This window comes from Glycine max, chromosome 19 (genome assembly GCF_000004515.6).
Source record: "Glycine max cultivar Williams 82 chromosome 19, Glycine_max_v4.0, whole genome shotgun sequence".
NCBI lineage: Eukaryota > Viridiplantae > Streptophyta > Magnoliopsida > Fabales > Fabaceae > Glycine > Glycine max.
The window spans coordinates 2,117,530-2,144,579 of record NC_038255.2 but is presented as its reverse complement, the minus strand read 5'-3'; the positions used below and the strand labels follow the sequence as shown (position 1 = coordinate 2,144,579).

The 27,050-nt window shown below is 33.4% G+C and overlaps 3 protein-coding genes across 6 annotated transcripts; 1 reads left to right on the top strand and 2 right to left on the bottom strand.

Moving 5' to 3' along the window:
• Nucleotides 1–1,902: 1,902 nt before the first annotated feature.
• Nucleotides 1,903–4,338, bottom strand: LOC100785801 (pectate lyase). The gene is made up of 3 exons (XM_003554287.4): nucleotides 3,824–4,338; nucleotides 2,856–3,513; nucleotides 1,903–2,600 (listed from the first exon to the last, which is right to left on the bottom strand). Exons 1-3 carry the CDS (start codon nucleotides 4,030–4,032, stop codon nucleotides 2,136–2,138), a joined length of 1,332 nt encoding a protein of 443 aa, XP_003554335.1. The 5' UTR covers nucleotides 4,033–4,338; the 3' UTR covers nucleotides 1,903–2,135.
• Nucleotides 4,339–15,204: 10,866 nt separating this feature from the next.
• On the top strand, nucleotides 15,205–18,161 carry LOC100170756 (mitochondrial outer membrane protein porin of 34 kDa). The gene is made up of 6 exons (XM_003554268.5): nucleotides 15,205–15,393; nucleotides 15,506–15,573; nucleotides 15,949–16,059; nucleotides 16,871–16,957; nucleotides 17,049–17,257; nucleotides 17,652–18,161. Exons 1-6 carry the CDS (start codon nucleotides 15,345–15,347, stop codon nucleotides 17,956–17,958), a joined length of 831 nt encoding a protein of 276 aa, XP_003554316.1. The 5' UTR covers nucleotides 15,205–15,344; the 3' UTR covers nucleotides 17,959–18,161.
• Nucleotides 18,162–22,970: 4,809 nt separating this feature from the next.
• HIR1 (hypersensitive-induced response protein 2-like) lies at nucleotides 22,971–26,199 on the bottom strand. 4 transcript variants are annotated; one of them, XM_003554275.4, is made up of 6 exons: nucleotides 26,007–26,199; nucleotides 24,985–25,182; nucleotides 24,409–24,529; nucleotides 24,220–24,311; nucleotides 23,991–24,087; nucleotides 22,971–23,575 (listed from the first exon to the last, which is right to left on the bottom strand). In XM_003554275.4, the coding sequence occupies exons 2-6, from the start codon at nucleotides 25,171–25,173 to the stop codon at nucleotides 23,214–23,216; spliced, it is 861 nt and encodes a 286-aa protein (XP_003554323.1). In that variant the 5' UTR covers nucleotides 25,174–25,182; nucleotides 26,007–26,199; the 3' UTR covers nucleotides 22,971–23,213.
• Between the last annotated feature and the right edge of the window lie 851 nt (nucleotides 26,200–27,050).

Genomic DNA, 27,050 nt, shown 5'->3' with positions numbered 1-27,050 from the left:
TATACATCTCTTAAGCACAAGTTACAATGATGAAATGATTTTATTTAAGGCAAATACTCTTATTAAAAGAGTTAAAATGTGGTTACGAATTGATTGGATATTGAAGTTAAATATCAATAAGTGAATGACGAATATTTGAGACAAACCAAATACTCGCCTATGTCTTGTGATAGTGGTGCAACAACAACAGGCATGGTCCTTGCAGGAATTGCAGCATCTAGCTCATGAAGAAACAACAACAAATTGTTCGCAAGGTTTTTTGCCTGAACATTGTTCTTGGGTGAAGATCGAGCTTCCACCATTTCACAGATATGTAGGTTAGAAACATGGTGACATATAGAACATGTTTGAATAAATTTCTCTAAAAAGTACCTTTAAGGAAAAAAAATAAAAAGAAAAAAATGAACTTTTTTATAGGTTAAAATTAATTTTTCATTAATTAATTCATAGATGTTTTTTATTTTTTTAGAGAAATTATATGAATGAGCTTCTATAAATTAATTAATGGAGAAACTTTTTTATTCTTATTTTTTAAAAAATATTTTAAAAAAGTTTACCCATATAGAGCATAATTGAACAGTGGCATATAAATCTAGGCAAATTACTTTAACCTACATTTGAAGGAACAGCAAATTACTTTTGTAAAAGTATCTACTGTAAACTATATATTGATATAATGTTAAAGAACATAAATTATAAAAGTAGATGTATAAGCTAAGGTCCTTGACAATAAACTTGCCAACTGCAAACCAAACACACTATCGACCCCAACACACACTTATTCCGAAGCATTGACTAATTGAGTTTGCGTGGAACAAATTATAAATGAACTTTAGCAATTAATTTGAAAATGGAGAAATAATGGGCATGCATGCATTTAAAGATTTGTTTCATAGTTAAGTTTTAGTGTTGGCTTTTAATATTATTATCTAGAAATCACAGATATGGCAGGAAGGCTGCTGAGACACAAATACACCACCATGGCAACATTACGCTCAGATACAGTTGGGAAACAGTGGACATAAAGGGACATGTACATTATGTTTTTTGTGTTGTTTTTTTTTTAAAATCAAAACAGAATATATGTACATTATGTATGTAAATAATGTAAAATGGTTCAAGGACCACTTGTATATAATGGATAAATTACATGTTTGTTTTAACTTTTGAATCAAAATTCAATTCATACAAAAGATATAGCTAAGTTCAAATCGATCTATACAAGTTACAATCAAGAATATTTATGAAGAAGATTAATAGAAAAGACATTTTGAAAAGTAAGTTTGATCGAGGTGGGGTAGTATTGTTTACTTTTTAATCAAACTTAAATAAATATATTTATTCTAAAGACATTTAAAAAATAAAAATAATCTCTAAATTTAAGTTTGATCTATTAATAATAGAAAAAAATAGTGTGTGATCAATTAGCTAGTTTTAGATTACTTATATAAATGTAACCAAAGAATAGTTATAAACTGTAAAGTAATATATCTAAAAAAAACATTACTTATATAAATTAGACAACCAAACCTAAGAATTCTTTAAGTTATATTTCAAAACTTAATGATAATTAAAAGTCTCTTTTAAAATAATATACGTTTCCAATAATCAATACTATTTGAAGGATAAAGTAAGTGAAATCAATTATACAAATTAAATAAATAATCAATGTTATTTTTATATTCATTAGACGTTATAATTCTCTCGGCGGAACTAACTTATATTTGACAAATTAGAGTATTTGAATAGGTTTCCATAAACTCATGGGTTTCAACAGGCACAGATTATATTAAAGAAATTAAACAAAAGGGAACAAAGTTACAAACAACTTGAACCCAAGAAAAAAGAAGAAAAAAAGGGAACAAAGTTACAAACAACTTGAACCCAAGAAAAAAGAAAAAGTTACAAATAAGTTGGAACTTTATTTCTTCTCAATTGAACCCAAGCAACAAATTCTCTCTTTTTCTCGCTCTTACAAGGCCAACAATGCTAGTTTTGCAGAAGAAACAAATTCATCCTAGCTGACATGAATCTTCTGTGCATGCATGCATGGGTGCATGCTTTCTAACATTTTAAAAAAATGGAGGAAGAAAAAAAAAACCAACAGCAACAACAATTAATGTTAACTAATTTGTCTAACAAGGCCTACCAACTATGCAGTTTAGGGCACCGGAATTTCGTGTCAATCTACTAGCATGAGTTCCATCTCTTGGCTTCATGAGGAGACCCTTTTTGTAGGTCGTCTTGATGGGTGAGCCTGAAGGGATGAACTGTGCACCGTTTATGAACAAGTCCATTTCTGATTGCCACTGCCAATTCTTCCACACTTGGGGTTCAGCATAGTCCCTGTGTGTGATCAGCTTCGCGGCGTTGTTGTTCGGAGCTATGAAACGGTTTCCTTGGCTCAGAATTGTTGGCCCTGAGCTTCCACCAATTGCGTACATCATCCAGTGGGTGTAGTCATTGTTGAGGACATGCACGAAACCCCATCTGCACCTTGGCATCCTCTGAACCAGTCCTTGCCCGAAGTGGTTGAATGCCACTGTTATCTGCATTATCTTGTCTCCGCTGTATGAGTCACTAGCACCAAACAGCATGACCTGCAATAACCACATACATTCATTCATTTTTGTTGGAGTTATTGATATCAGAAACTCACCCACAATGGAACAAGTTATGGAGAGGAAGAGAGAAGATTTAGGCTTTGCACAAAAGATGCACACACATGCACACTATGTCTCTTATATGTGCACACCTTTCTATTTTATAACAACTAATAAAGTAACAACTACTCACAAACACAACAATTTTAACCCTATGCATGCATGTGAAATTAGTAATTAGGGTTTACTTACATCGTTATGTTTGGTCATGTGGCAATTTGAGATGGTGATGGCAGTGGAGCCCTGGATGACGTCGATAAGACCATCAGCACAGTTAGAGAGGGAAACATGATCGATCCAAACGTTGCTGGCTCCGAAAATGGAGATGGCATCACCATCACTCTTTGTTCTCAGGCCAACATGGTTGTAAGAGTCTCTAATCATGCCACCCTCCTTAGGTACGATGTTCTTGATGCGAACTCCGTGGATGATAACGTTGTTCACGAACTGAATGGTGAGGCCAGCGCCGTCCCTAAACACCACGTTGGCGCCGCGACCGTCGATGGTCTTGTCGGAGGAAATCATCAGCTCTTGATTCAATTTGATCATCATGCTGCGTTGGAAGATGATCCACAAGGGGCCCCGTTGGGTCACGGCGTGACGGATGGTTCCTGGCTTAGGGTTCACCATGTCGTCATCGGAATTATCGGTGACGACATAGATGGGGCCACCGAGACCACCGGTGGCCCGTCTTCCGAACCCTTTGCCGCACTTGGCTAACCTGTACCGGTCATTGGCCCAGTTTTTGTTGCATCTCCAGCAAGTGTCAATAGGGTTGCTGGCAACACATTTTTTTCCTGATCTACCCTTCCTTTGCCTTAGTTCCCTCCTTGTGGAGTTTTCTAATGACCTGAATTATTGCATCAAATTAATTCTCTTAGAAATATCATAAATAGCCATTTAAAGTAAATTCTAACATCATTCAAGGTTTAAGTGTTCATTTGAACTAATTAATAATCAATGGTCAATTGTAATCCAAAATTTTCTTGATTGGGTTAGCTTATTTTGAAAACAAAAGAATTATTTCTCATTAAAATGTAAGAAGAAAAAGTTATAAATCTATTATGATTACAATAAAAAAAAATAGAAAAAGAGCAGAGATGTAAGGTAATAGTAAAAATTAGTGTGTAAAACTAAAAGGATATAAAGGAGATACGTACAAATGAACATGGAAATTGAGTTCGTCGGTGACATCTTCTGGCACTGGGACATAGGCCTCAAGAGCAATTTTTTGTGCTTCATCAGCTTGGGCTTTGAGAAAGTCATCAAACTCAGCAATGCCAGCCTCAAGGCATGGAATGACAATGGCGAAAGTGACCAAGAGGTTGAAAGCAACCTTTGTTGCACTTCCAACCATTATTCTTTCCATGACTTGTGCTTTGTGTTTATTTTCTTGGCTCCAAGCCTTCTCTTTTTTTTATTATTATTTTGCCTTTTTATATATTTTTTTGTGTGGCAAGGTAAACCAAGGTCTTGGGATTGATTAGTTAAAGCACTTAACGCTCAATCAACAAGACCTTGGCAAGCCTATACCAATTAAAACCAAGTTTGTTTGGCTTGTTGCATAGTGCTTGGTGAGTTCATCATTCATATAGAAGGAGACTTGCTTAAATAAGAGTGGTAATCCATGAAAAGTGAAGGTTGTGATCCCAAATTTAGCCACGCAAAATGTGGCATGCAAACTGTTCTGTTTTGGAAGTATAAAATCTCATCCAAACTTGAATATGAAACGGTCTCTTTCCACTAGGTTAAGTATAACCACTAACTTGGTATCATTAATTAGTTGCTCTGATGCATTCTTATGCAAGTATGGCAATTTTCCAAATTTACTATTTTTTTTTGGCAATGCGTTATTATTGGCCTAACTTGTCAACATTGTGTTTTGGCTTCTGAGCCAGAAGGATACACATGCACTCCTTTGGAGAAAAGGTTGGACCATATATTTTGAAACAATTGTCAGCTTTTGATTTAATTGCTTGGTCAACTGTGGCATCATCATAATTAACACGTTTCTCCAAGTCCTGAAATTTTGTGTTAGACCGTCTATGAAAGTTGTTGAATCAAAATTTTAATTTTTAAGTAATCATTTATCTAATTTGATTATATAATTTTTATTTTAATATATATTTTTGAATCATCAAGTCATAATTTAAATTTTATAATAATTGTTTATATGATTTTAATATAATTTAATATTAATAGATGATTATTAATTTTTAAAACTTAATCTTTATATATATATATATATATATATATATATATATATATATATATATATATATAAAAGATAATTATGACTCAATATCTCTTGATTTATTGTTATTATTATATATTTATTAAATATAAATAGAGAAAATTAATAAAATAAAAAAATATAATTACTCCAAAATAGTAGTAGTATTCATTTTCCCTTTTCCATAATTCCATTGGTGTTACTATACTCCTCTCACTTCTCTAAACAACAACACTGGTAATAATAATATAAAATTTTAATTATACTAAATGAGTGTTCAATTTATGATGTTACGAAAGTTAGTCTACTCAAATCTCCAGTAATATCATATAATTAAAATTAATATATTTAAAATCATTAAAAATATTATTTTAAAATAATTAACATTATATCAACAAATTAGCCCTATTTAATAAAAACAACACTTTTTCAACAAATTTAAAATAAATTTAGATTTTGATAATAAATGAATTTAGTAGTTACTACATATCAACCATAAATAAAATAAACATACAAATTTTAATAATTATTTAGTATTACATATTCATATTTATTATTTTTACATTCCTTTTTAATGTATATTTTTTATATAAGAAAAATAGAGTTGAAAATGGAAATAAATATTTGATCATATATTTTCTACTTATTTCATATATATTATGTGAGTGAAAAATTACTCACACTATTATTATGATTTTTTTGAAAATCATTATTACGATTATGTGTTATAAAATTAGACTCGTACCGTTAATGGCTTTAGAGTTAAGTTAATTATTTTTTAATTTTCTCTTATTTAAATATTAATAAATATGAAATATATAGTTTATAAGGAAATATTAAATAAATTACTTTAATAAACTATAATATTTTGATATAATTTATTTTATAATGATAACCTCACCATAAAAATTGACAATCTGATATGCTTAATAGATACTCATAATACTAAAAAATTCCATTGGCAATCAATTGTTTATAATAAATTATAAATTAATAATAATTTTATTTTTTAATATTTTATAATGCATGTGTTTAACAAATTTTACTTTAAATAATTATAAATTTTATTTTTCTTTTGAATTTATCCATTTCATATAGGTATTACATTATTATTATTTAAAAATTACAATGAATTTATACCTTGATTTATTGTTACGGACGTAGGCTGGTGGAGTCCTATTCTAGTTTCCTTCCCATGGTTAACTGGTTAAGTGATAAGTAGTTATGTGCATTCTTACCGAGAGGTTCAAGGCTTAAATCCTAATTTATTATTCTGACACAGTGCCCATGGGAGAGAGAGGAATGACACATGAAGTTGCTTATGGAGATGTGAAAGCAAAAAAGAGAGACATAAGTTGCTTATGGAGATGTAAAAGAAAAAAGAGGGGTAAAATAATAAATTTGATCTTTCTATTTGTTTCAGAATTTAATTTTTATTATTTTATAATTTAATTTATAAATTTAGTCTCTTAGTTTTTTGTAATTTCGTTATTTTAGTTCTTAATCCTAAAATTGGATGTTGACAGTTAATTGTTCACTTTGATTGTCATGTGTCACACTTTTATTGGACGTTAACCATCACGTGTTGTGATTTTAGTTGAGGTTGACATTAATTAGGTGTAAGAAATTTAAACGAGCGACACGTGGTGGTCTACGTCCAATAATCCAGTAAAAGTGCAACACGTAACGATCAACGTTGGCAAGTAATAGTCAATGTTCAATTTCAATCGGAGTTGGAGACTGAAATAACGAGATTGTAATAGAAGGACCAAATTTATAATTTTACCAAAAAGAAATAGCATATCATGTGAAGTTGAACATGGAAGCACAATTATGGTCTTATAAAAAATTTGGAATCTGGTTTGAGACCGATTTAATAGGGTAATTAACAATTATAGTATAGATATCTTTAAGAGAGTAGGAGGAGTGAAAGCAACAACAATTTATGAAATTCTAGACGAGTTCATATGGTTGAAGTGGAATTGATGAGCTTTTAATGGAAGGTCCAGATTATTTTCATTGTTTATTTATTTTTTCTTTTTATTTTCTCTGTCTTTCCAGATTTGTCCTTATCCTTTCTCTCTCACTTCAATGCCTGCAACTTTTGACAACACCTCCACTGCTAAGCACCCTACATTTTTGTTCTCCGTCATCTCCAAAGAACCATCGACAACTACATCTTTTTAGATCTTGAAGAAAATTACAGATTTAAGAATGAAAAAATTATGGACAAATACCGCAACGACAACCCCACCGTTGCGACAATGATACCTCCACCTCTTCCAACGTGTTATATTCAAAGAACCACCAAAACCAACATCGATTCAGATCTCAAAGGAAAATCCTTGTTTAAAAAAAGATTCAATAAATCAAAATACACATCGCAAACCAAAAAGCAAGCTTCAATCTCGGTCTGGACAGTACAAATTTGGATCTCAAGGGCATTGTACATATAAGACTATATAAGTGCATGGAAATATAGATATACCTCATTAGCTCCAGTTGTGTCATCCACATGAAACTCCAAGATTACATCATTCTTCCCTTGAAGTTATGTTTGAGAGACATCAACAAGAGGCACTTCAAAAGCTTGCTTTGAACCAACCATGAAAGCCAGCATATTCCTTGAAATAGAAATAAAAACACAAGAACATCCACTACTCTACTAGTATAACTGCTATAGCTTGGTTTTCGAGGCCCAAGAAAACCTCCCAGAAGCAAGAGGAGGAAGAAACGATCAAGTATTATTTCATGCCTTTCAACAGATGATTACACCGTATTTATAGGTAGTTACAAGCTTCTAGATGCATCCTAACTAACCCTAACAGAAGCTAAATAACTGACAGAAGGTATCTATGCCTTCTAACGCCTTGATCGTGCTCGCGATTCCTTCGAGAAGCTTCACACGTTCCTCCATTCTGCATGGCTTCTATCGTACCCTTCTAGATATGCTGGGGTGAGTCATTCCCTTCGTGGCCTCTCATTCCTTGCTTCCTACACCTCCCTTGCTAGTGACACCCCTTCCCTTACTTCTCCCATAACACTCCCCTGCCCATCTAGCAGCACCTTGTCCTCAAGGTGGTGAGTGCGCTTCAAGCTCGCCCAGTCTTCCCATGAAGTCTCTTCGGGTGGTAACCCTTGCCACTGAACGAGGACCATATGCATGGGTCCTGTCTCCGACGGAATGACTTTAGAAGCTACAATGGCTAAGGGTGTGATAATTGGGTGATTATCAGATGCTAAAGGGGGAAGGTCCATGACTGTTGTCGCCGTGGTGGGGTTCGCGGTGTAAGACTTGAGGAGTGAGACATGGAAAACCGGATGAATGCGTGAGTGTTCTGGAAGTTGTAACCGATAGGCTACCGTACCCATACGTTCAACTATTTGAAAGAGCCCATAATAGCGCTTACTCAGTTTTGAACAGGTGGTGCCTGTGACCGAAACTTGTCGTTGTGGCCTGAGCTTGACGAGGACCCAATCACCCACTTGGAATTCTTGATCACGGCGGTGGCGATCTGCATTTGTTTTCATTTGTGACTGATCTTTGAGTAGTTTGCGGTGCAACATTGCAAAAACTTCTTCCCTCTAACTGAGTATGGCGTCTACAGCTTCGACGGGAGAAGTACCGGCGATATAATGAAGGTAAGTGGGTGGTTTCCGGCCAAAGGTAATTTCGAAAGGAGTCATACCCGTGGTGGAATGAGAGGACGTATTATAGGATCATTCGGCCCAAGGTAGGTATCTTCCCCACGTTGCTGGTTTTTAATGCACGAAAGCTCTCAAATATTGCTCGATAATGCGGTTTGCGACCTCCGTTTGTCCTTCGGACTGCGGATGATATGATGAGCTTAAGCGCAACTTCGTACCACTCAGTGTGAAGAGCTCGCGCCAGAATTTACTAATAAACAACGGATCTCTGTCCGATACGATGCTTTTAGGCATGCCATGGAGGCACCCCAAGATTTCAATGAATAACAGGGCCACTGTGTGCGCCGTATGTTGGGTGGGCAACATACCTAAGTGCAAACCTTTCGAGAAGCGATCCACCATGACGAAGATGCATGTGTTGCCGTGATACGAGGGTAGTCCCGTAATAAAATCCATGGATAGATCTTCCCATGGTAGTGTCGGCATCGGAAGAGGGCAAAGGAGCCCGACTGGTTTACAATTATCATACTTAGTGTGTTGGCACGTTGCACAGGCTGTGACGAACTTGCGAGTGTCTTCCTTGATCGAGGCCCAAGTAAAATTATCATGAAGTCTTTGGAGAGTCTTTTGGATCCCCATGTGGCCACCTATAGGAGATTGATGAAACTCCTCAAGCAATTGTTTGATGAAAGAGGAGTTAGAGGGAAGCCATATTCGCTTCTTGTACATGATGAGTCCCTCAGTTAATGCATAATCTGGATACGAAGTTGGGTTTTCCTGAATTCGTCTGCGCAAGTCTTGAAATGTATCAAGAGAGGCTAGCTCCTTGTGGAGATCATCGAGGAAGACGAAGCGTGGCATCGAAAGGAAGAAGAGTGAAGCAGTGTAGTCTTCCTGTGATTTGGATAATGCATCCGCGACCACATTAGTTTTCCCAGCGCGATACTGAATGGAGTAATCAAACCCCAATAGTCTGGCTAAGTAACGATGCTGCTCCGGCGTTTGGATCGTCTGGTTCATAAGTTCACGTAAACTCTGATGGTCCGTTAAGATGACGAAGTGGTGGCCAAGTAAATACTGGCGCCACTTTTTAACGGCCGTCGTGATTGCTGTCAATTCCCGAACGTAAGTAGAAGCATTAATCAGCTTAGGGCATAATTGTTTGCTATAATAAGCTAGAGGGTGGCCCTTCTGGGTTAACACCGCCCCCATACCAGACCCTGAAGCGTCCGTTTCCACCACAAACGACGTAGTGAAGTTAGGCAACGCGAGAACGGGTGCCTCTGTGAGAGCCTTCTTGAGGTTTTGAAATGCTATCTCGGCCTCGTGACTCCATTCAAATTGACCGTGGCACAGAAGTTTGGTGAGGGAAGAAGCTAAAGCTGCGTAGCCTTTTATAAATCGTCTGTAAAATCCGGCGAGGCCTAGAAAGCCTCCCAATGCCCGCGGTGTGCGAGGTGTTGGCCACCGTGAGACAGCTTGTACCTTCTCCGGCACCGGAGTGACCCCGCTCGAGGACACTATGTGTCCCAAATACTCCAACTGCTCCTGTGCAAATGTGCACTTGGAAAGCTTGAGAGAAAACTTCCCTTCTACAAGAACCTGAAAAGCTTTCTCCAAGTGAAGAAGATGGTCATGCATGGTCCTGCTGTATATCAAGATATCGTCAAAGAAGACAATGATATACTTCCTGAGGTATGGTTGAAATAGTTGATTCATTGTGGCCTGAAAACTAGAAGGTGCATTGCACAATCCAAAGGGCATTACACGAAACTCGTAATGCCCTTGATGTGTTCGAAATGCAGTTTTGCAGATGTCCGCCGTGTTCATCAATATTTGATGATATCCTTGCATGAGATCAAGCTTAGAGAACCACTTTGCTCCGCCCAGCTCATCAAGTAACTCATCCACTGTCGGTATGGGAAAACGATCGCGGACCGTTATGGCATTAAGGGCCCTATAATCGATACAAAACCTCCATGATCCATCTTTCTTTCTTACCAACAAAACTGGGGATGAAAATGGACTCGAGCTAGGTTGTATGAACCCTTTCTCTAGCATAATAGCTACATGTTCTTCGATCTCCTTTTTCTGAAAGTAAGGATATCTATATGGTCTAACGTTTACTAGAGTTGAGTTAGGCAATAGATTGATGGTATGATTTGTGGATTGCGATGGCGACAGGGTCGTGGGAGGTTGAAAGAGGGACGCGTATTTGGAGATTAATGTGTTGATTGCCGACAAGGGATGGTTTGGAGAAGAGTTGTGTGTGGTTGCTATTTCGACACGAATGTGGAAGAAGGTTGTAGTAGGGTTTGTGTGTACGAACCTGCGTAGTTGAGATGGTGACACTGGTTCGATTCCCTTCTCGCGATCTCCATGGAGTTCTATGAGTTTACCCCCAGTGATGAACTTCATTGTTAGAGCACCGTAGTCTGTTAAGACTGGTCCGAGAGTCTTCAACCATTGCACCCCCAGAACCACATCCACTCCACATAATGGCAATGCATGGAAGTCAATGGTGAAGGAGTGTTGTTGTATGTTAACCTGAATCGCCGTACACAGCTGATTACAGTGAATCTCCTCGCCATTCCCCACCGTGACCCTAAGCGGTGTTGTTTCAGTGGTTTTTAATCCTAAGCTCAGTACCACCCCGATTATGGAGGAAATTATGAGTGCTGCCTCCATCTATCAAGATGTTGATAGGCCGGTCATTAATGTATCCTTTAAGGCGTTACGTCTCTGGTGCTAAGTGGCCAGATAATGCATGTAAGCTTAGCTGTGCCGGCGGGGATTCCGGTAGCAACTCCTGAGTTGGTGCATAGTCTCTTGACCTTCGATCGTGATATCCTCATCATCCATAACTAAAAGAAACAATGAAGATGCACATTTGTGGCCACGAGAGAATTTCTCATCGCAGTGAAAGCATAGTCCCTTTTCCCTGCGCGAGGCCAATTCTTCTGGTGTTAAACGTTTAAAAGGAATTGAGGAGGAAGTTCGTACCGGTGTTGGTAGTAAAGGTTGTGTAGAGTTGTTTGATGATGAGCGTGTGCTAGAAGGTCCTGTGGAGACTAATGGCCGATATGGCGGTGGCCGGTGAGCATCGAGAAGTTTTTCTTCCTGTAATCGTGCATAGGATACTGCCTGAGCTAAGGATATCGATTGTAAGACTTGTACTTCTCTGTGAATCGTTGGATTCAATCCTAAGATGAAGCAACTCAAGACGAATGGAGCCGGTAATCCTACTATCCTGTTAGCCAAGAATTTGAATTCTGAAAGGTACGCCGATACCGACGAACGCTGTTGTAATTTGCAGAGTAATCCCGTAGGATCTTCATACGTGGATGTTGCAAATCGTGAATGAAAAGCATGTAGAAAAGCTGACCATGAGGATAACTGCGCGTTTCGATGCATCCATTGAAACCACGCGAGTGCTGGTCCCTCCATGTAGAAGGAGGCAATGGTTAACCTCTCGTGATCCGGCGTAGAGTGAAACTCAAAGAATTGCGTAATCTTGAAGGTCCAGCCGGTTGGATCAGATCCATCAAACCTCGGGACATCAAGCTTCATACGGTGAAAAGAGGTTTGAGTCTGCGGCGTGTGTCCGGCAGACGACGACGACGGAGACTGCGGTTGCGGTTGATTCGCCTCAAGCTGAGACATTCGCTGGAGAAGATCATCAATCTTTGAATTCATAGCAAGTTGCGAAGCAATGAGCTTGGCAATTGCATCTTCCAAACGCTCTGATGATGCCTTCGAACGTGTGCCATCTGCCATTGATGCTCAATGAAAGCACCACTGTTATAGCTTGGTTTTCGAGGCCCAAGCAAACCTCCCAGAAGCAAGAGGAAGAAGAAACGATCAAGTATTATTTCATGCCTTTCAACAGATGATTACACCGTATTTATAGGTAGTTACAAGCTTCTAGATGCATCCTAACTAACCCTAACAGAAGCTAAACAACTAACAGAAGGTATCTATGCCTTCTAACGCCTTGATCGTGCTCGCGATTCCTTCGAGAAGCTTCACGCGTTCCTCCATTCTGCATGGCTTCTATCGTACCCTTCTAGATATGCTGGGGTGAGTTGTTCCCTTCGTGGCCTCTCATTCCTTGCTTCCTGCACCTCCCTTGCTAGTGACACCCCTTCCTTTACTTCTCCCGTAACAATAACTTTAGAAGCAGTCAAGTCAAATTTTATCAAGCAAGCTCCACCATTAGAAAAATGCATTGATTGCCAAAGAAGAAAACAAGAATAAGATACAGTTCCTCTTTGAGAAGTCAACCACCACCACCATAACCCAAACACACACACACAAATAAAAAACCACTTTCCTATCTTAACAAGTTTATTTCACTTAAAATTGCACATAATGTAATTACCAAACAACACTTTTGGTTTGGTTAATTAAATTGAATCCCAACAGTATTTTCATTCATTTTATGTGGAAAAAGGAATTCAAACTTTTGGTTTGGTTTCTTATACTTTGTTTTATTAACTTTGACAAAAGTAAATATTGAGACGGCTTGGACTTGGATTGCTATCAAATGCTGGATGCCTGGATCTTAATTTCTTATATTGTTATTTTATACGTATTTTGCAGGATGTTGTAAGTTTGATCAATTATTTCCAAAACACCTGTGGGATATTGGTGGAAGAGAAGCAACTTTCTGTTAGCGGACGTAATTGGGGAGAAGTTGATCTAAATGGTTGGTGAAATTACTTGAACTGACTTATGTGTTGTTGTTGATATTCTCTACATGTATCTCAAACATCTCTCTTTGTCATCCTTACTTGCTAAAGATTTTGTAAATTTAGTGTTTGGGGGGAAAGAGTTAGTTTGACATTAAGTTATGTTTGATATAGCATCACTCATGAGGAGATGGTATGTAATATTTTCAGCAAATGGTAGGGCTTTTCATTTTCAAATAACATCCAGTTTTTTCTTGGAGAGCATTGGTTTTTCTTGATAGTGCAGGATGATTTCCATATATGAAGAAATGTGTTTGATTTGAATTAATTTTTAATAATGAATTTCAATATAAGTTTTTTTTATTGAACTTAAAAGTTATTTAAAATTATTTTAATTTATAGTTAATTTTGAAATATTTTGTACAATCAAATTAAACATTTAAAATAAGTTTTAAACACAAAATCAACTTTTTAATATCAAACCATACACACTTCATATGCTTCCTTCCAAACACGCTGCAATGAAGGAGTGTAATAATTCATAAATATAACTCCGTGTTATTTATTCTCACTTACCGTTTCTTTTCAAAAATAAATTGTCGAAGGCAAAATTATGATTGCAAATGAGGAACGAAGGATCAAAACAAAAAATTATTATTAAGAAGGTTTAACTCAATTAATTAAATAAAGTATATAAATATTATAAATTTTTTAATATTATGTTTAATTTTTACTAATTAAAAAAAAAGAAAAAAGAATTGTAGAGAAAGAAAGGTGAAACGCACGAACTAAGAGATGACCCAGTGCATGCGATAACAAGATTATGAATGCGGGAGTACATATAATTAATAAAGGAGGTATATTTATCAACAGAATAAAGGAGTTGAGTGCTGCAACGAAGCCCAACAGGGGAATAGAAAAAAGAATAACAATAGCTTTGACTTTAGCCCAATGAAAAGACAAGACAAAAGAAACTCAATTGTCAAACCCAGTTTAATTACTAATTAGTCTAATAATCAATGACATAAATTATTTTTTAATACACATTATAATAAATTCTAATTAGAAAAAAATAGTAAAAAGTATTAAATTCTATTTGTTACTGAATAGTCTCTTCTTCTTTATTTTTTTTTACTGAAAACTAAACAGTCTCTTTAATATTAATAACATTACTAAAATTTTAAATTTGCACACAATCCTAAATTTATTTAAGTCTATGGTTTTTTCCCCTTAATTAAATAGACATAATTTTTTTGAAATATTTATAGAGAAGAAATATAAGTCCCTTATTAGTTACATCTTTATGTCTTTATTCTCAAAATTATGTATTATAATAAATTATTACATTACTTTAATTTTAATAACTACTAGTATACAACTGAATAAAGATAAATTAATTTTACATCAATTCTACCAAATTATTAAAAAAATGAGTTGTTAAATTAAAAATCATCAAAAGTGACTGAAAATATTAATGTTAAAAGTAATTATTACACAATCAAACAACTTTATTATACATGCCTATATTACTATCCATAATTAAATTAAGGTATAAATACATTCAATACTTTATTATACATGACTATATTACTATCCATCATATTTCATCGTTTCGTCAAAAATTAAAAAAAAAAATCCATCATGTCTTCAATTTTCTTTCCATTTTTTTCTACTTTACTTTTATTTCATATACTTCCATTAATTTAATCATAATGTGTGATAAAAATTTAAACCTAACTAGTAATTATTATAGGCTTCATTCTAAAATTTTAATTGAATTTCATTCCACCGTAACTTGAAGAATATATAAGATGGAGCAAAGAAATTATCCAACTATTTTCTCCAATGTAAATGTAAATTAAAATTCAGCCATGGCTTGGAGAAAAAGAAATTATTCCGACGGCCATAAGCTTCCCAAACCCCACTCCATTTCCAAATCAACGGTCCACATCTTCTTCCTCTGAAAACACCAAAAAAGAAAAAAAAAGAAATCAATTTCCGAAATTAGGGTTTCGACTATTACATATATTCTCCAAGGTGTTTCCACTGTTTAGCTCTCACACTGTTCTTCTTCTTTGTCTTCCATTTCCAATTCTCTGTGTAGAAGCCATGTCTAAGGGTCCTGGTCTCTACTCTGACATTGGCAAGAAAGCCAGAGGTTCTTTCTCTCTCTCTCTCTCTCTCTCTCTCTATATATATATATATATATATATATATATATATATTTGATATTTTATTTTTTAAAAAAATGTTTTTTTTTTTAATTGTAGATCTCCTGTTCAAGGACTACCACAGTGACCAGAAGTTTACCATCACTACCTACTCACCCACTGGAGTTGTAAGCTATTATTTATTACTATTATTATTTTTTAATTATTATTATTATGAGGATGATGATTATGATGATGCTATATTTCTAGGACTGATTGAAACTGGGTTTATTCCTTTTTGGGTTGGGGTTTATTTGATATGAGAGTATTTGGGAGGTGAGGGTGGTTGTTCCATTGGAAGATTTGCTTGTGTGGGGAATGGTATTTGTGATGTTGTGTTGCTTTGGGTGGTATTACTGTGATAGCATTAGCAATGTTGTGTTGTTAGTGCTTCAAATCATGTGTGGGACATGGATAGGTATTAGGTGTTGATGCATGGTTCTGAGAATGTTACTTACTTTGTTGCTATCTCCTTCTGTGTTTTGTGTGTGATCCTGCTTTAGGCTATAACATCCTCGGGGACCAAGAAAGGTGACCTTTTTGTGGCGGATGTTAACACCCAGTTGAAGAACAAGAACATCACCACTGATATCAAAGTGGACACCGGTTCCAATGTAAGTTCACCGTTGTTGTTTGGAAATGTTTTGTTCTTCTCTGTGCTTTTGGGCGTGCAAAACTATGAAAACCAATTTTGGTGGTTGATATATGTTTTACTAACCTTGCAAGGTGGGATTTTAGTTGGTTTCAATTTGTTGGTATATGTTCATGTTATGGTGGTGTCAGTGTGTAAAATAATCACCGCTGACTGGCTTGTTCTGGTTTCTTATTGTTTTGAAACCACTTACTGTTAACTTTTTCAATTAGTCTGCTCAAGCCCTGCTAAAAGGGTAGTGTGATGGATGGGAGGTAGAATTGAAATTGGAAGTAGAAAACTTCAAAATAAATTCTAAAATTGATAGTATTGTAGAATTGAAATTGGGGGGCTTTAGTTATATGCTGGCTGTGTAATTGAAGGTGTTTCTATATGTCCCCACTCCTTTATTGTAGCTGTTTGCAAATGCCCTTAATGCTCATTCAATACGGAAGGGTGTTCTGATTTTGATTTCAGCTTCAATGAGCTGAGTGGGTGAGGAACCCTGTTGAATCTCTTCGTGTGTATATATGATGGCAGTTAAAATTCATAATTTACAACAGATATCCAATGCACTATTCCTAAACTTGATTTACATTTAAGCAAATTGGGCAATGGGGATATTTGAGGGATTTCATTGGTATTATGCTTGGTGTTTGATATTTGCACAATGTCAACCAAAATCATCATATGCTTCTTGCCACTATGTCAATTTGCTTTTATGTTCTTTAATTTACACAGACCTATTCTATTGCATGAATTTCACTAAAGTTGATAATGCATTTGCACTCCAGCTTTTCACAACTATCACTGTCAATGAGCCTGCTCCTGGTCTCAAGACTATTTTTAGCTTTAGAGTTCCTGATCAAAGGTCTGGAAAGGTAAGATAAGTCAGTCATTTTGTATGGGAAGGTTTGATTCTTCACCAGAAACCATGATTTACTAAATTTGAGAAACTTCATCATGAAACAGGTGGAAGTCCAGTACTTGCATGACTATGCTGGAATAAGCACCAGTGTGGGTTTAACAGCAAACCCAATTGTCAACTTCTCCGGCGTTGTAGGAACTAATGTACTTGCCCTTGGTACTGATGTTTCTTTTGACACCAAGATTGGGGAGTTAACTAAATTCAATGCTGGATTGAACTTCACCAAAGATGATTTGGTTGCCTCATTGACTGTGTGAGTGATTGTTGTCCCTTTTGAGATAATTCTTCTAATTTAAGTGATTTGGTCGTTGCACCTTCTATAAGTTACATTTGGGAACTATGGAAATTTCAAATTGATCTTGAGCATGTTTGTTCTGCTTGTGAATGACTTGGGGAAAATTACTATAGTTTTGTAAAGCTTCAGAGCTGATTAACAAACCTAATGAGGCTCCATCATGATTGCAATTTCCTCTCTTGTTTTTATTTCTGTTTACATGTAGTGACCTCACCTAGTTAGACAAGACTTTGTTGAAATATTTTCCTATTTGAATATACCGTATAAAATCTCTTTCTCTGGTCTGTTGTGTTTACACTAATTGATAGTATGAACTTACATTTTTGCATGTATGACGAATTCTTGTGTGCAGGAATAACAAAGGTGATTCCCTGAATGCTTCATACTACCATACAGTCAATCGCTTGACCAACACAGCTGTTGGTGCTGAGGTAACTCACCAATTCTCAACCAATGAGAACACCCTCACACTTGGCACCCAGCATGCATTGGATCCATTGACGACTGTGAAGGCTCGTGTCAACAACTTGGGCAAGGCAAATGCTCTCATCCAGCACGAGTGGCGTCCCAGATCGTTCTTCACCATTTCTGGGGAGGTTGACACTAAGGCCATTGAGAAGAGTGCAAAGGTTGGATTAGGTTTGGCCCTCAAACCCTAAGGAATTTTGAGCCATCCTGGCAAGAGCATTAGGAGAAAGCACATAGCTGTCTGTTGGACTGAATTTTTGTTCTAGGTTGGTTGTCTTGGACGGAAGTGTTCATGGTATTTTGATGCATTGAGCAAATTCAAGGTTGTATAAATAAGTGATAAACTATTTCTATAAACCATATGTTATTCGAAAATCACCACAAGATTTTGAAAGTCTTTGTCGATATGAGGATTGAGGCTCATTATTGAGGTTTCAACCTGCGAGTGAATTGCGGATAATTAAACTTCCTGCCCTTCAAATTAAAGTTTTTATACAAAGATTAAGAAAAAAAACAGTAAATAATTTTACTGAAATATTCTTTCAATTTTTTTAAAATGCTATAATTAAATATTTGGAAGAAAGTGGGAATAAAAGTTTTAATATTTTACTGGAAACTGAAAATATTAATTTAATGACTTTTTAATTTTGTCAATCAATGAATTATTTATATCTTGTATCTTAATGAGCTAACTCAAGGAGACAGATTGTGTGGCTATGTATGCTTTGCCATTGTAGGGGCAGCAATTTGCATTGTCTTTCACCCCCTGGATTTTTGCTTGTATTTTTGGTTGGATTAAGGGTATGTTTGAAGGAAATAATTGATTTGTTAGATAAAAAAAAGTTAGAAGAATAATTTTATTAAGCCAATGTGCTCTATAGGTACTGAGATTTGATGCCATTGCAAGGTCCTGCTCTGGTGTTATTTTTTTGTTTGAGAAGAGCCAATTGCTCCTTTTTCGTAGAGTCCTAGACAACTCAAACTCTAGCAGCATGAAAGGTTGGTTGAAAGTTAAACAGTAATTTTTAAGTAAAAGATAGCTAGATAAAAAATTAAATGAATGGGTTGTTGAAATTTAATTACTCAATCAAACATCAAATGTAAGATTTTATTAAGAGTATGTTTGGATAGAAAATTTTAACTAAGGAAAGTAATTTATCAGAGAATTTGAATTTATGTAATCTAGAATTCATTGTTTGGATGTTTTTTTTTAAGAATTTAAAATTTTAGAATTTTAAAACAGAATTTTAAACAACTAAAAATTTGGAATTTCAATTTTCTTCTAAAATGTGAGAAATTGAAATTTTTTTCTTACTAACATCGATCGAGTCTGAGATATAACTAGCATATCAATCATATCTTTTCTTTTTTAATTCATTTTTTTTCACCCTCATAATTTTAACTTTTTTTATCCAAACACAAAATTTTGAAAATAAAAGAATTTCAATTGAAGTATTTGAAATTTTTATAATTTAAAATTTCTCAAAATTTTAAACTCTTTCATCCAAACACACTCTAAAAAAAATACTGAGTCAAATAGGATTATTGTAGGTAGAAAGAAATATCATTTCGTGTACTTAACTCAATTGTTACTCAAGATTTACAAGTTTGTGTTTGGTTTCGCGGCTGTGACATCAGCCACCGTGCATAAAATACGTAAAAAAAAAAAAAAAGTCAACGCTACAAAGTGTTGCTTCACTGATACTGTGGATAGAGGGAAACGATTTTGGTGCAACTACTGATAACCAAAAACATTAAAACTCTAGACTAATAATTAAGTTAGAATAATTTAACGTTAGTATTAAAGTATTAGAAAAATGAAGATAATTATATAGTGTAAAACAGTGTCAATTATTTGATATTTAAATACTAACATTATTTTTATTGGTCCTTACGTGAGAAACGTTTAACTGTGCTTTCCTGTTGTGGTAAAACATGTTTTTGAACCTCTAAAATTTTCAAATTCAGCTTTAGTTTGAAAATTTTGATTCTATTTTTGTTCTTATAATTTGGAAATACTCTATTTCTAATTTTCAAACTAGTTAAAATTAATATTTAATGATTGTTATAAACCATAAAAAAATACACTTTAAAGTTTGAGAACTGAAAGTAAAGTCTTTCTAAATTAGAAGAATGGAAATAAAATAATGTTTTAGAGGATTAAAATTAAACAATTTTTTAAAGGACTAAAATCAAGTATGAAAATTTTTAGAAGAATTAAAATCATATTTTCTCCTTTTATAAGCTAACATTAGCTTGATACTGTTGGACACCAAGCAAAAGTTAATATTCCTTTTAAGGCGTAAAGTGACTTTTTAAAGTGTAAAGAGATGAGAATAAGGTTTCTGTGATGCTTCCAAAATATCTAATCTTTCATTCATATAGAAAGGCATAAAGTGACGGTCTTTTTATTTATTGTATCTATTATACAATTATAAATAGTACGTCATTTAAACTGTTCGATGATACAAGAATATAATTTATTACTTTGTTAACAAGTAAATATATGTGAATTATATGACTTAATTTTGGTGGAGATTACATATGTCATGTATGAAAGGCAATGAAAATTCATCTTGTTATTGGTACCTTGGAATTCTTAATAAGTTGATTATTTCATTTTGTCCTTCCAAGTGGCTTCTAAAAGTAATCATGCTTCAAGACCTTGTTTACCAAGGTAATCATGATACCAGCACTTTAAGTCAATGGTATTAGTATTGACTATAGAACTGGCCATGGGGATAAAATGCAGTTACAATTACTAATTACAAAATCAACAATTGAAGTTGTGTGATGAGTGAAAAAAACTCATGGCTTGATCTCTTATCATTTTTATATAATTTGGTTCATCCTTAAAAATAAATCTAACAACATTAAAATTTTGAGCTCGAATAACTCCTTCATCGCACAATCTAGTTATTGCTTAAAAATTGTTGAATTTGAAGTTCTTATAAAGTAAACAATTTGAAATAATACAAAAAAAAAACAAATAATAAATTTGAATTCTCTTTTTTTTTTCAGAAGTAAAAAACTAAACACAACAAATCGCTTGTTAACAATTTAGTTGTTCAGATTTGACAAAAATAGGATTACAAAATCAAGTCAAACTATACTAATCCATTTTGATTGATCTGAATTTTTCTTTCCTAAAACCAAACCAAACATAACCTACCTTTTTTTAACAATCAATCAACAATCCCCTCTCCCTAAATTTTTTTAAGCAAAAAAATAAAATAAAAGAATGAACAATCATGATCATCATCTTTAATACAATGAATTTGGGGTAAGAATGCCCATAAAAAATGTAGGTTAAATTAAAATTTTAATCTCTGTACAGGACACTCATTTTCAATTTACTTATTAATCTCTCATATATGTTTTTTTTTTTGTGGGAATGATTTTTTTTTATTTGATCACTTCATAAGAAAACATTTTTCAAATAAGTTTGTCATTTACCATCATCATAACGTATACTTGAATAACGGGAATAAAAAAAAATATTCTTACATGTGAAGCTAATTTTCAATTTAAGTAAATATTTCAAATCAATTCCTACAAGTGTACGATTTTCAACTATCTTGCATAGTCCTCTCCATCCCTTCCATTACTATTTCAACCAAGCTTATCTAGAAATAGTAAATCGTGGGGAACATGAATATGAAAACAATTTTAACTTCTAATCCAAAAGTTCGTGCAATGTTCACAGAAACAAACAAATAAATGGCCATGTAGGAGGAGTATTGCCTTTGCAAGCATGGCCATTACAAGTGACATGTTTGGATAAGTGTTCTCCTGTTTTATGAAGGGTTAGGTAAAGTCTCCTACTTAACATGAAAGTATTCCAAGTTTTAATGGAGAAGTCAACTAAGCAAACACATTATCAATTAAAGGGATGACACCAACAATGAGTCTGAGCTTATAGGTAATGTCAGTGTCACTACTTTTGACTTACTTTAAGATCAATTCCCCTTATATGTAATTCGAAAATAAGAAAACTTATTCATTATGGACAACAAAATCAATTAAGAATAATTTCACATATAAAATACCAATTCGAAAAACTTTTTTTGAAAGACTAAATAAAGAATTAGATTATTAAAGTGTCTTTGGTTTACCATTAAGAAGAATAAGTACACATTTTGATGCATATTTTGTAAGAAGTAAAAATTCAGAAATTTTTATTTAATGATTATTTGAGGGACTTCCAACATTAAGCCAAATATGTAACTTAATCTCATGCATAGAAACAAAAAAGTTTAATTTGACACAACTATTCAATTGCACATTAGATCTCTGTCATAATACAATAGACTCATTTGAAAATCAAATCAAAAGCTTTTTTCCTGTATAATAACCAAATTAAAAAATAGTATCACAGGTAAGTACAAAACTTTTAACCAAACAAAATGCATGAATATGAATTAACAAAACAGTATATATCAGTAAATGGTTCTGGAAAAGTTACATTAGGAGATTCCTATACATTAAACACCTTAATATTAAAAAGGCTAAAATATAATTTTTACTTTTTATTTTTTAAAATTAATGAATTTAGTCTTTCATTTTTTAATTGAGATATTCTATCTTTTAATTTTAAAATATTCACAATTTTAATGTCTCATTTTTTAATTGAGACATTTTATCCTCCGACTTTTAAATATTCACATGTAATTTTTATAATCAATTTCAAACATTAATTTATCTATTTCCGTAACCATTGATTAATACATATTTATTTGTTTATTATCTATATGACAAATATTTTTAAAATTGTTTAATTATTAATAAGCTTAAATTATTTTTAAAAATTAATATAGTACACAGTCAAGTCTAAAATTAACAAAAATGACTAAAATCACATTTTTTAAAAGAAAAAATATCTTAATCAAAAAATATAAAGACTAAAATCTTGAATTTTTTTAAAAAAATAATGAAACAAAAATTACATTTTAGTCTATTAAAAAACAACGAAGGGGCACTTTCAAACTTTTATTAGTCGACGTTTGAGGAAAAACTACATTAGGAAATGCCTATGCATTATTGCATTAAGCGCCTTAAAAATTTAAAAAAAAAAGGGGGGTGGCACTTTCAAGATTTCAAGAAGCCAAGAGAGGTAGAATCATTGTGCAGCAAATAGTAAATATAGAGAACTACAAATTTACACATCCACTTGCAAGATAGGACACTAAAAGAAAAACACATCTTTTGGGAAGTAATTCTTACATAACAAATTCCTTAATGATTCACAAGCAACTTGACATTAAGACTATCCTTAAACAAGTATTCAAAACTGCACATCAGTACTTACACATAAAATAGACACTGCTATGAATCTATCAAATATAAGAAGAGTAAAGATGCAGACTTTATAAGTTCAAACAAAAGAAGCATTTCCTGAAAAAAACCTGACACACATACTATTTGTTATTTACAACTCCAAGAAAGCTTAATTCTGTGAGGCAGTGGCCTGAAGGAGACCATCCCGAATTTGCACGGCAATGTCTTTAACTGCCCCAGGACCGTGAGGTATGAACACAGACGAGGACCTTGACGATGCTCCTATCTCTTTCATGGTGTCAAAGTATTGAGTCACCAGCACCATGTCCATGACATCTTTAGCTGATGTCCCGGGCACGTTCTCAGAGAAAGCAAGCACGCTGTCCCTCAGTCCATCCACAATGGCCTGACGTTGACGAGCGATACCGAGTCCTGACAGATATTTGGATTCTGCTTCTCCCTCCGCTTTCTTGATCTGCAGTATTTTCTCAGCTTCAGCCTTCTCATTTGCAGCCAACCTCAATCTAGCAGCTGTGGATAAAATAACGAAAAGGATGAGGACATAATCGCAATTGCAATGACAAATCAAAATTTGCATCCACAAAAATACCTATACAAACATACTGTAAGATACAGAAGTTTGTTTGAATCAAGTGTTGCAATTTGTAAATCCTAATTTATTTTATGCAGTAATTTTCCTGTTTCTTGGCTGAAAACTCATGTTACATGCTTAAAGCTACTAAGCAAACCATATTGCGAGCATGCTTATATACAGAATCAGTTTCATTCAAAACCAATGCAAGAACAAGAAACAGTAAAGTACAACATCAGCAAGTATTGTACATTTTATGCAAATTAAGAGTAATTTGATACAGGAAATTGCAACAAAAATATATTCACAAATATATAGCAAATTGTTTTTTCATGAGGATCCAGAACATATTACCTGCGTTTATCTCGTTCATTGCTCTCTTGACATTAACATCAGGCTCTATATCAACAATGAGAGTCTGAACTATCTCAAATCCATAGGTTGACATGGCCTAAAACATTAAGGTTGATTTAACTAGTTAATAAGAATGAATACAAGTCACAACCGTCAATGATCTACTGAAAAATATTTTATATCAAGAAAAAAAAAAGAGAAAACAAAGACTGTAGAAAAGAATGAACACCTTCTCAAGCTCCTCCTCCACAGCCTTTGCTATATCATTTTTCTGCTCAAAGACAGAATCCAACTCCAACTTTGGTACACTGGCCCTGATGACTAAAGAAATGCAAAATATTATAGCAGTTTTAAATGCGATAATTGCAGGTACATGAAATTTAAAAAAAGAATTTAGTAGAAAATTCATCCTACATACCATCAAAAACATATGATTGGATCTGCTCCCTAGTGTTGGTAAGCCTATAGAATGCATCAGATGCTTTCTCAGACACAGCTCGGTATTGCACAGATGCAACCACATTGACAAAGACATTGTCCTGACAAGTTAATGACAGAGTCAAACTCTAATAAGAGATCATAATAAATCACATAGGAAATATCATCGATAAGTAGAATGAGAATATTTTACGATGTCTTTTCTAAATCTTAGTAAAAATGAAATATTAGAAGCAAAGAGTAAATTTCCTGAACCATAAATCCAGAGAAATAAATTGATCAGGGGAAATAGGAATGGAGTAGGGAAATAAGAAGAGCATTAAAAATTCAATCTCAATTTACAGAAAAATTTATCCATTACATAGACCAATAATAACCAGTAATATTACAATAAAATTCTCTGTTAAGTAGGACAGAACATTTTTTTTAGTAAATAAAGTAACTAGAAATCCTATTAACAAAAACAATATGATTTCAGGTGAGAGAAAGACAAACTAAATAATAACACCATGATTCCATGAAACAAGGTAGGTGGAAGAAAGGAAGCAGCAGATACCTTGGTTTTCGTCTCACATCGAACATCAAGTTGCTGCACTCGCAGCGACAGACTACCAGCAATCTGGTACCCAAGACACCAAGGCAGGCAGTGACATCCAGGCTCTAGGACATCATCAAATTTTCCAAAATGCTCCTTGATAGCCACATTTGACTGATCGACTTGGTAGCAACCGAATGCTTGACCCATCTTTCAATCCTGCAATAGAATACCACTCACTAGTCACTACTCATCAAACTAGATTAAACTTGGTGAAAATTTGTATTTTCCTCCCACGAATCAGTTTTAACTTCAAGAATTCACATCACCCCTTTACCAATAAAGTGATATAGTAAAATCTGAAAACTGTGCCACCAGGAATGGACTAGCAGTTTCAAAACTTCATAAATGTAATTACAACGAAACAGTTGGTAAGAAGTCAACAAGAACAAAAGACTCATAGCCAAAAACCTAAATATAAGATAAAGAAATACTCAACAAGAAATTTCATACCAAATAAAATATTGAATTTATTACAACACTACAGTAAAACTTTATAATTGAGTTTATCCAATATATCTGACTTTTGAAAGGGAATAAAAAACCAAAACAAAAGACTAACGAAACAGCAGCAAAATAACACTCAATTACCAATCCAAGAACAAAAACTCAGTTTTCAACTTTTCACAAATACTCATTTGAATTAGAAATTCTACATTCTCCTTTTGTTTTCCTAAGAATTATGCAGGAAAAGAAAAGCATCGAGATTCCAGAAAAACTAAAACGGAACCCTAAAAGTCAGAAACAGTGAAACCGGAATTATCAACCAAAACTTCGGATCCAAGAAACCTAAAAGTTCCCCAAATTATAAAAAACTGCAAAGAAAAATCAAACCCCCCACAAAAAAAAAAAAATGAAAATTTTGAGCTGATCCCAGAAAGCAAAACACAAAAATGAAAACAACCCCATCCACAAAAAAGATTGAAAGTACAAAATTCAAATCATAACGCGCGACTCACGGAAGAAGCAGAGAAGAAGTTCACCTTTTAGGCAGAGAAACGCAAAATTGAATATATTTTAATTCACACTTCACAGCAAGTAGATGCAAAGTGCAAAGCTGTATATATTGTTGGGATTTTTTTTATAAAAAATATAGTATATCTATTTTAAAAAAGAGAAAATTACTTATGCAAAACAGCTTCCTAAACTTTTTTTCTTAAATACCCATTTTTGTCCGTTTAGGATTGGGGTGGAGATAAATTGATAGATAAAAATTTAAATTTAATTTTTTAATGTATAAAAATATAATTATTTATTCTTAACTTGAATTTATAACATTATTTTATAATTAAGCTAGTTAAAGATCAATTTGATAATAGATTATATCTTTGTTATTCATATTTATAAGATATAGTCGATTAAATTAAGCTTATTAAAAAATTAGTTAAGTTAAAAAAAATTAATTAATTTAGGTATTAACATTAAATTTGTCTTAAATTGTGATATTTTCTCAAAAATTTACTTTAACATTAATGGAAGTTTATTTATCTTCTCTAATCTTTTTTTCTAAAAAAAGAGATCATTTAGAATAACATTTAATTATATATTAAAATAACTAAGATATTTTAGTCAAAAAGAGAAATGAAATAAAATCTTATAATAGATAAAAAAAAATTGTTGATTATATCTTATAAATAGGGGTGGATGAAATATTTTTTAGGATTAATTTGATATTAAGATATAAAATTTTGGAATTAATTTATTATTAAATGATCCATAAGATTAATTTGTTGTATTTTTTTAGGATTCAATTTATTATTATTTTACATTTTTAATAACTAAAATGAATATTTATCCAACTATATTTAAAAATTAATGTTATTCTAATTTTAAAAATAAACAAATTATTAATATATTTTAATTTAAAAAATCATTTTAACAATTTGAAACATATTACATAAATTTTAAAAGAAAATAAATTATCTATATTCAGATCAAAGATATATTTAGTGGAAGAATTATAATTACGTACCTTTGAGTAAAATTTATGTATTATCGAATGAGTTAGAAAACGTATATGATCTCTC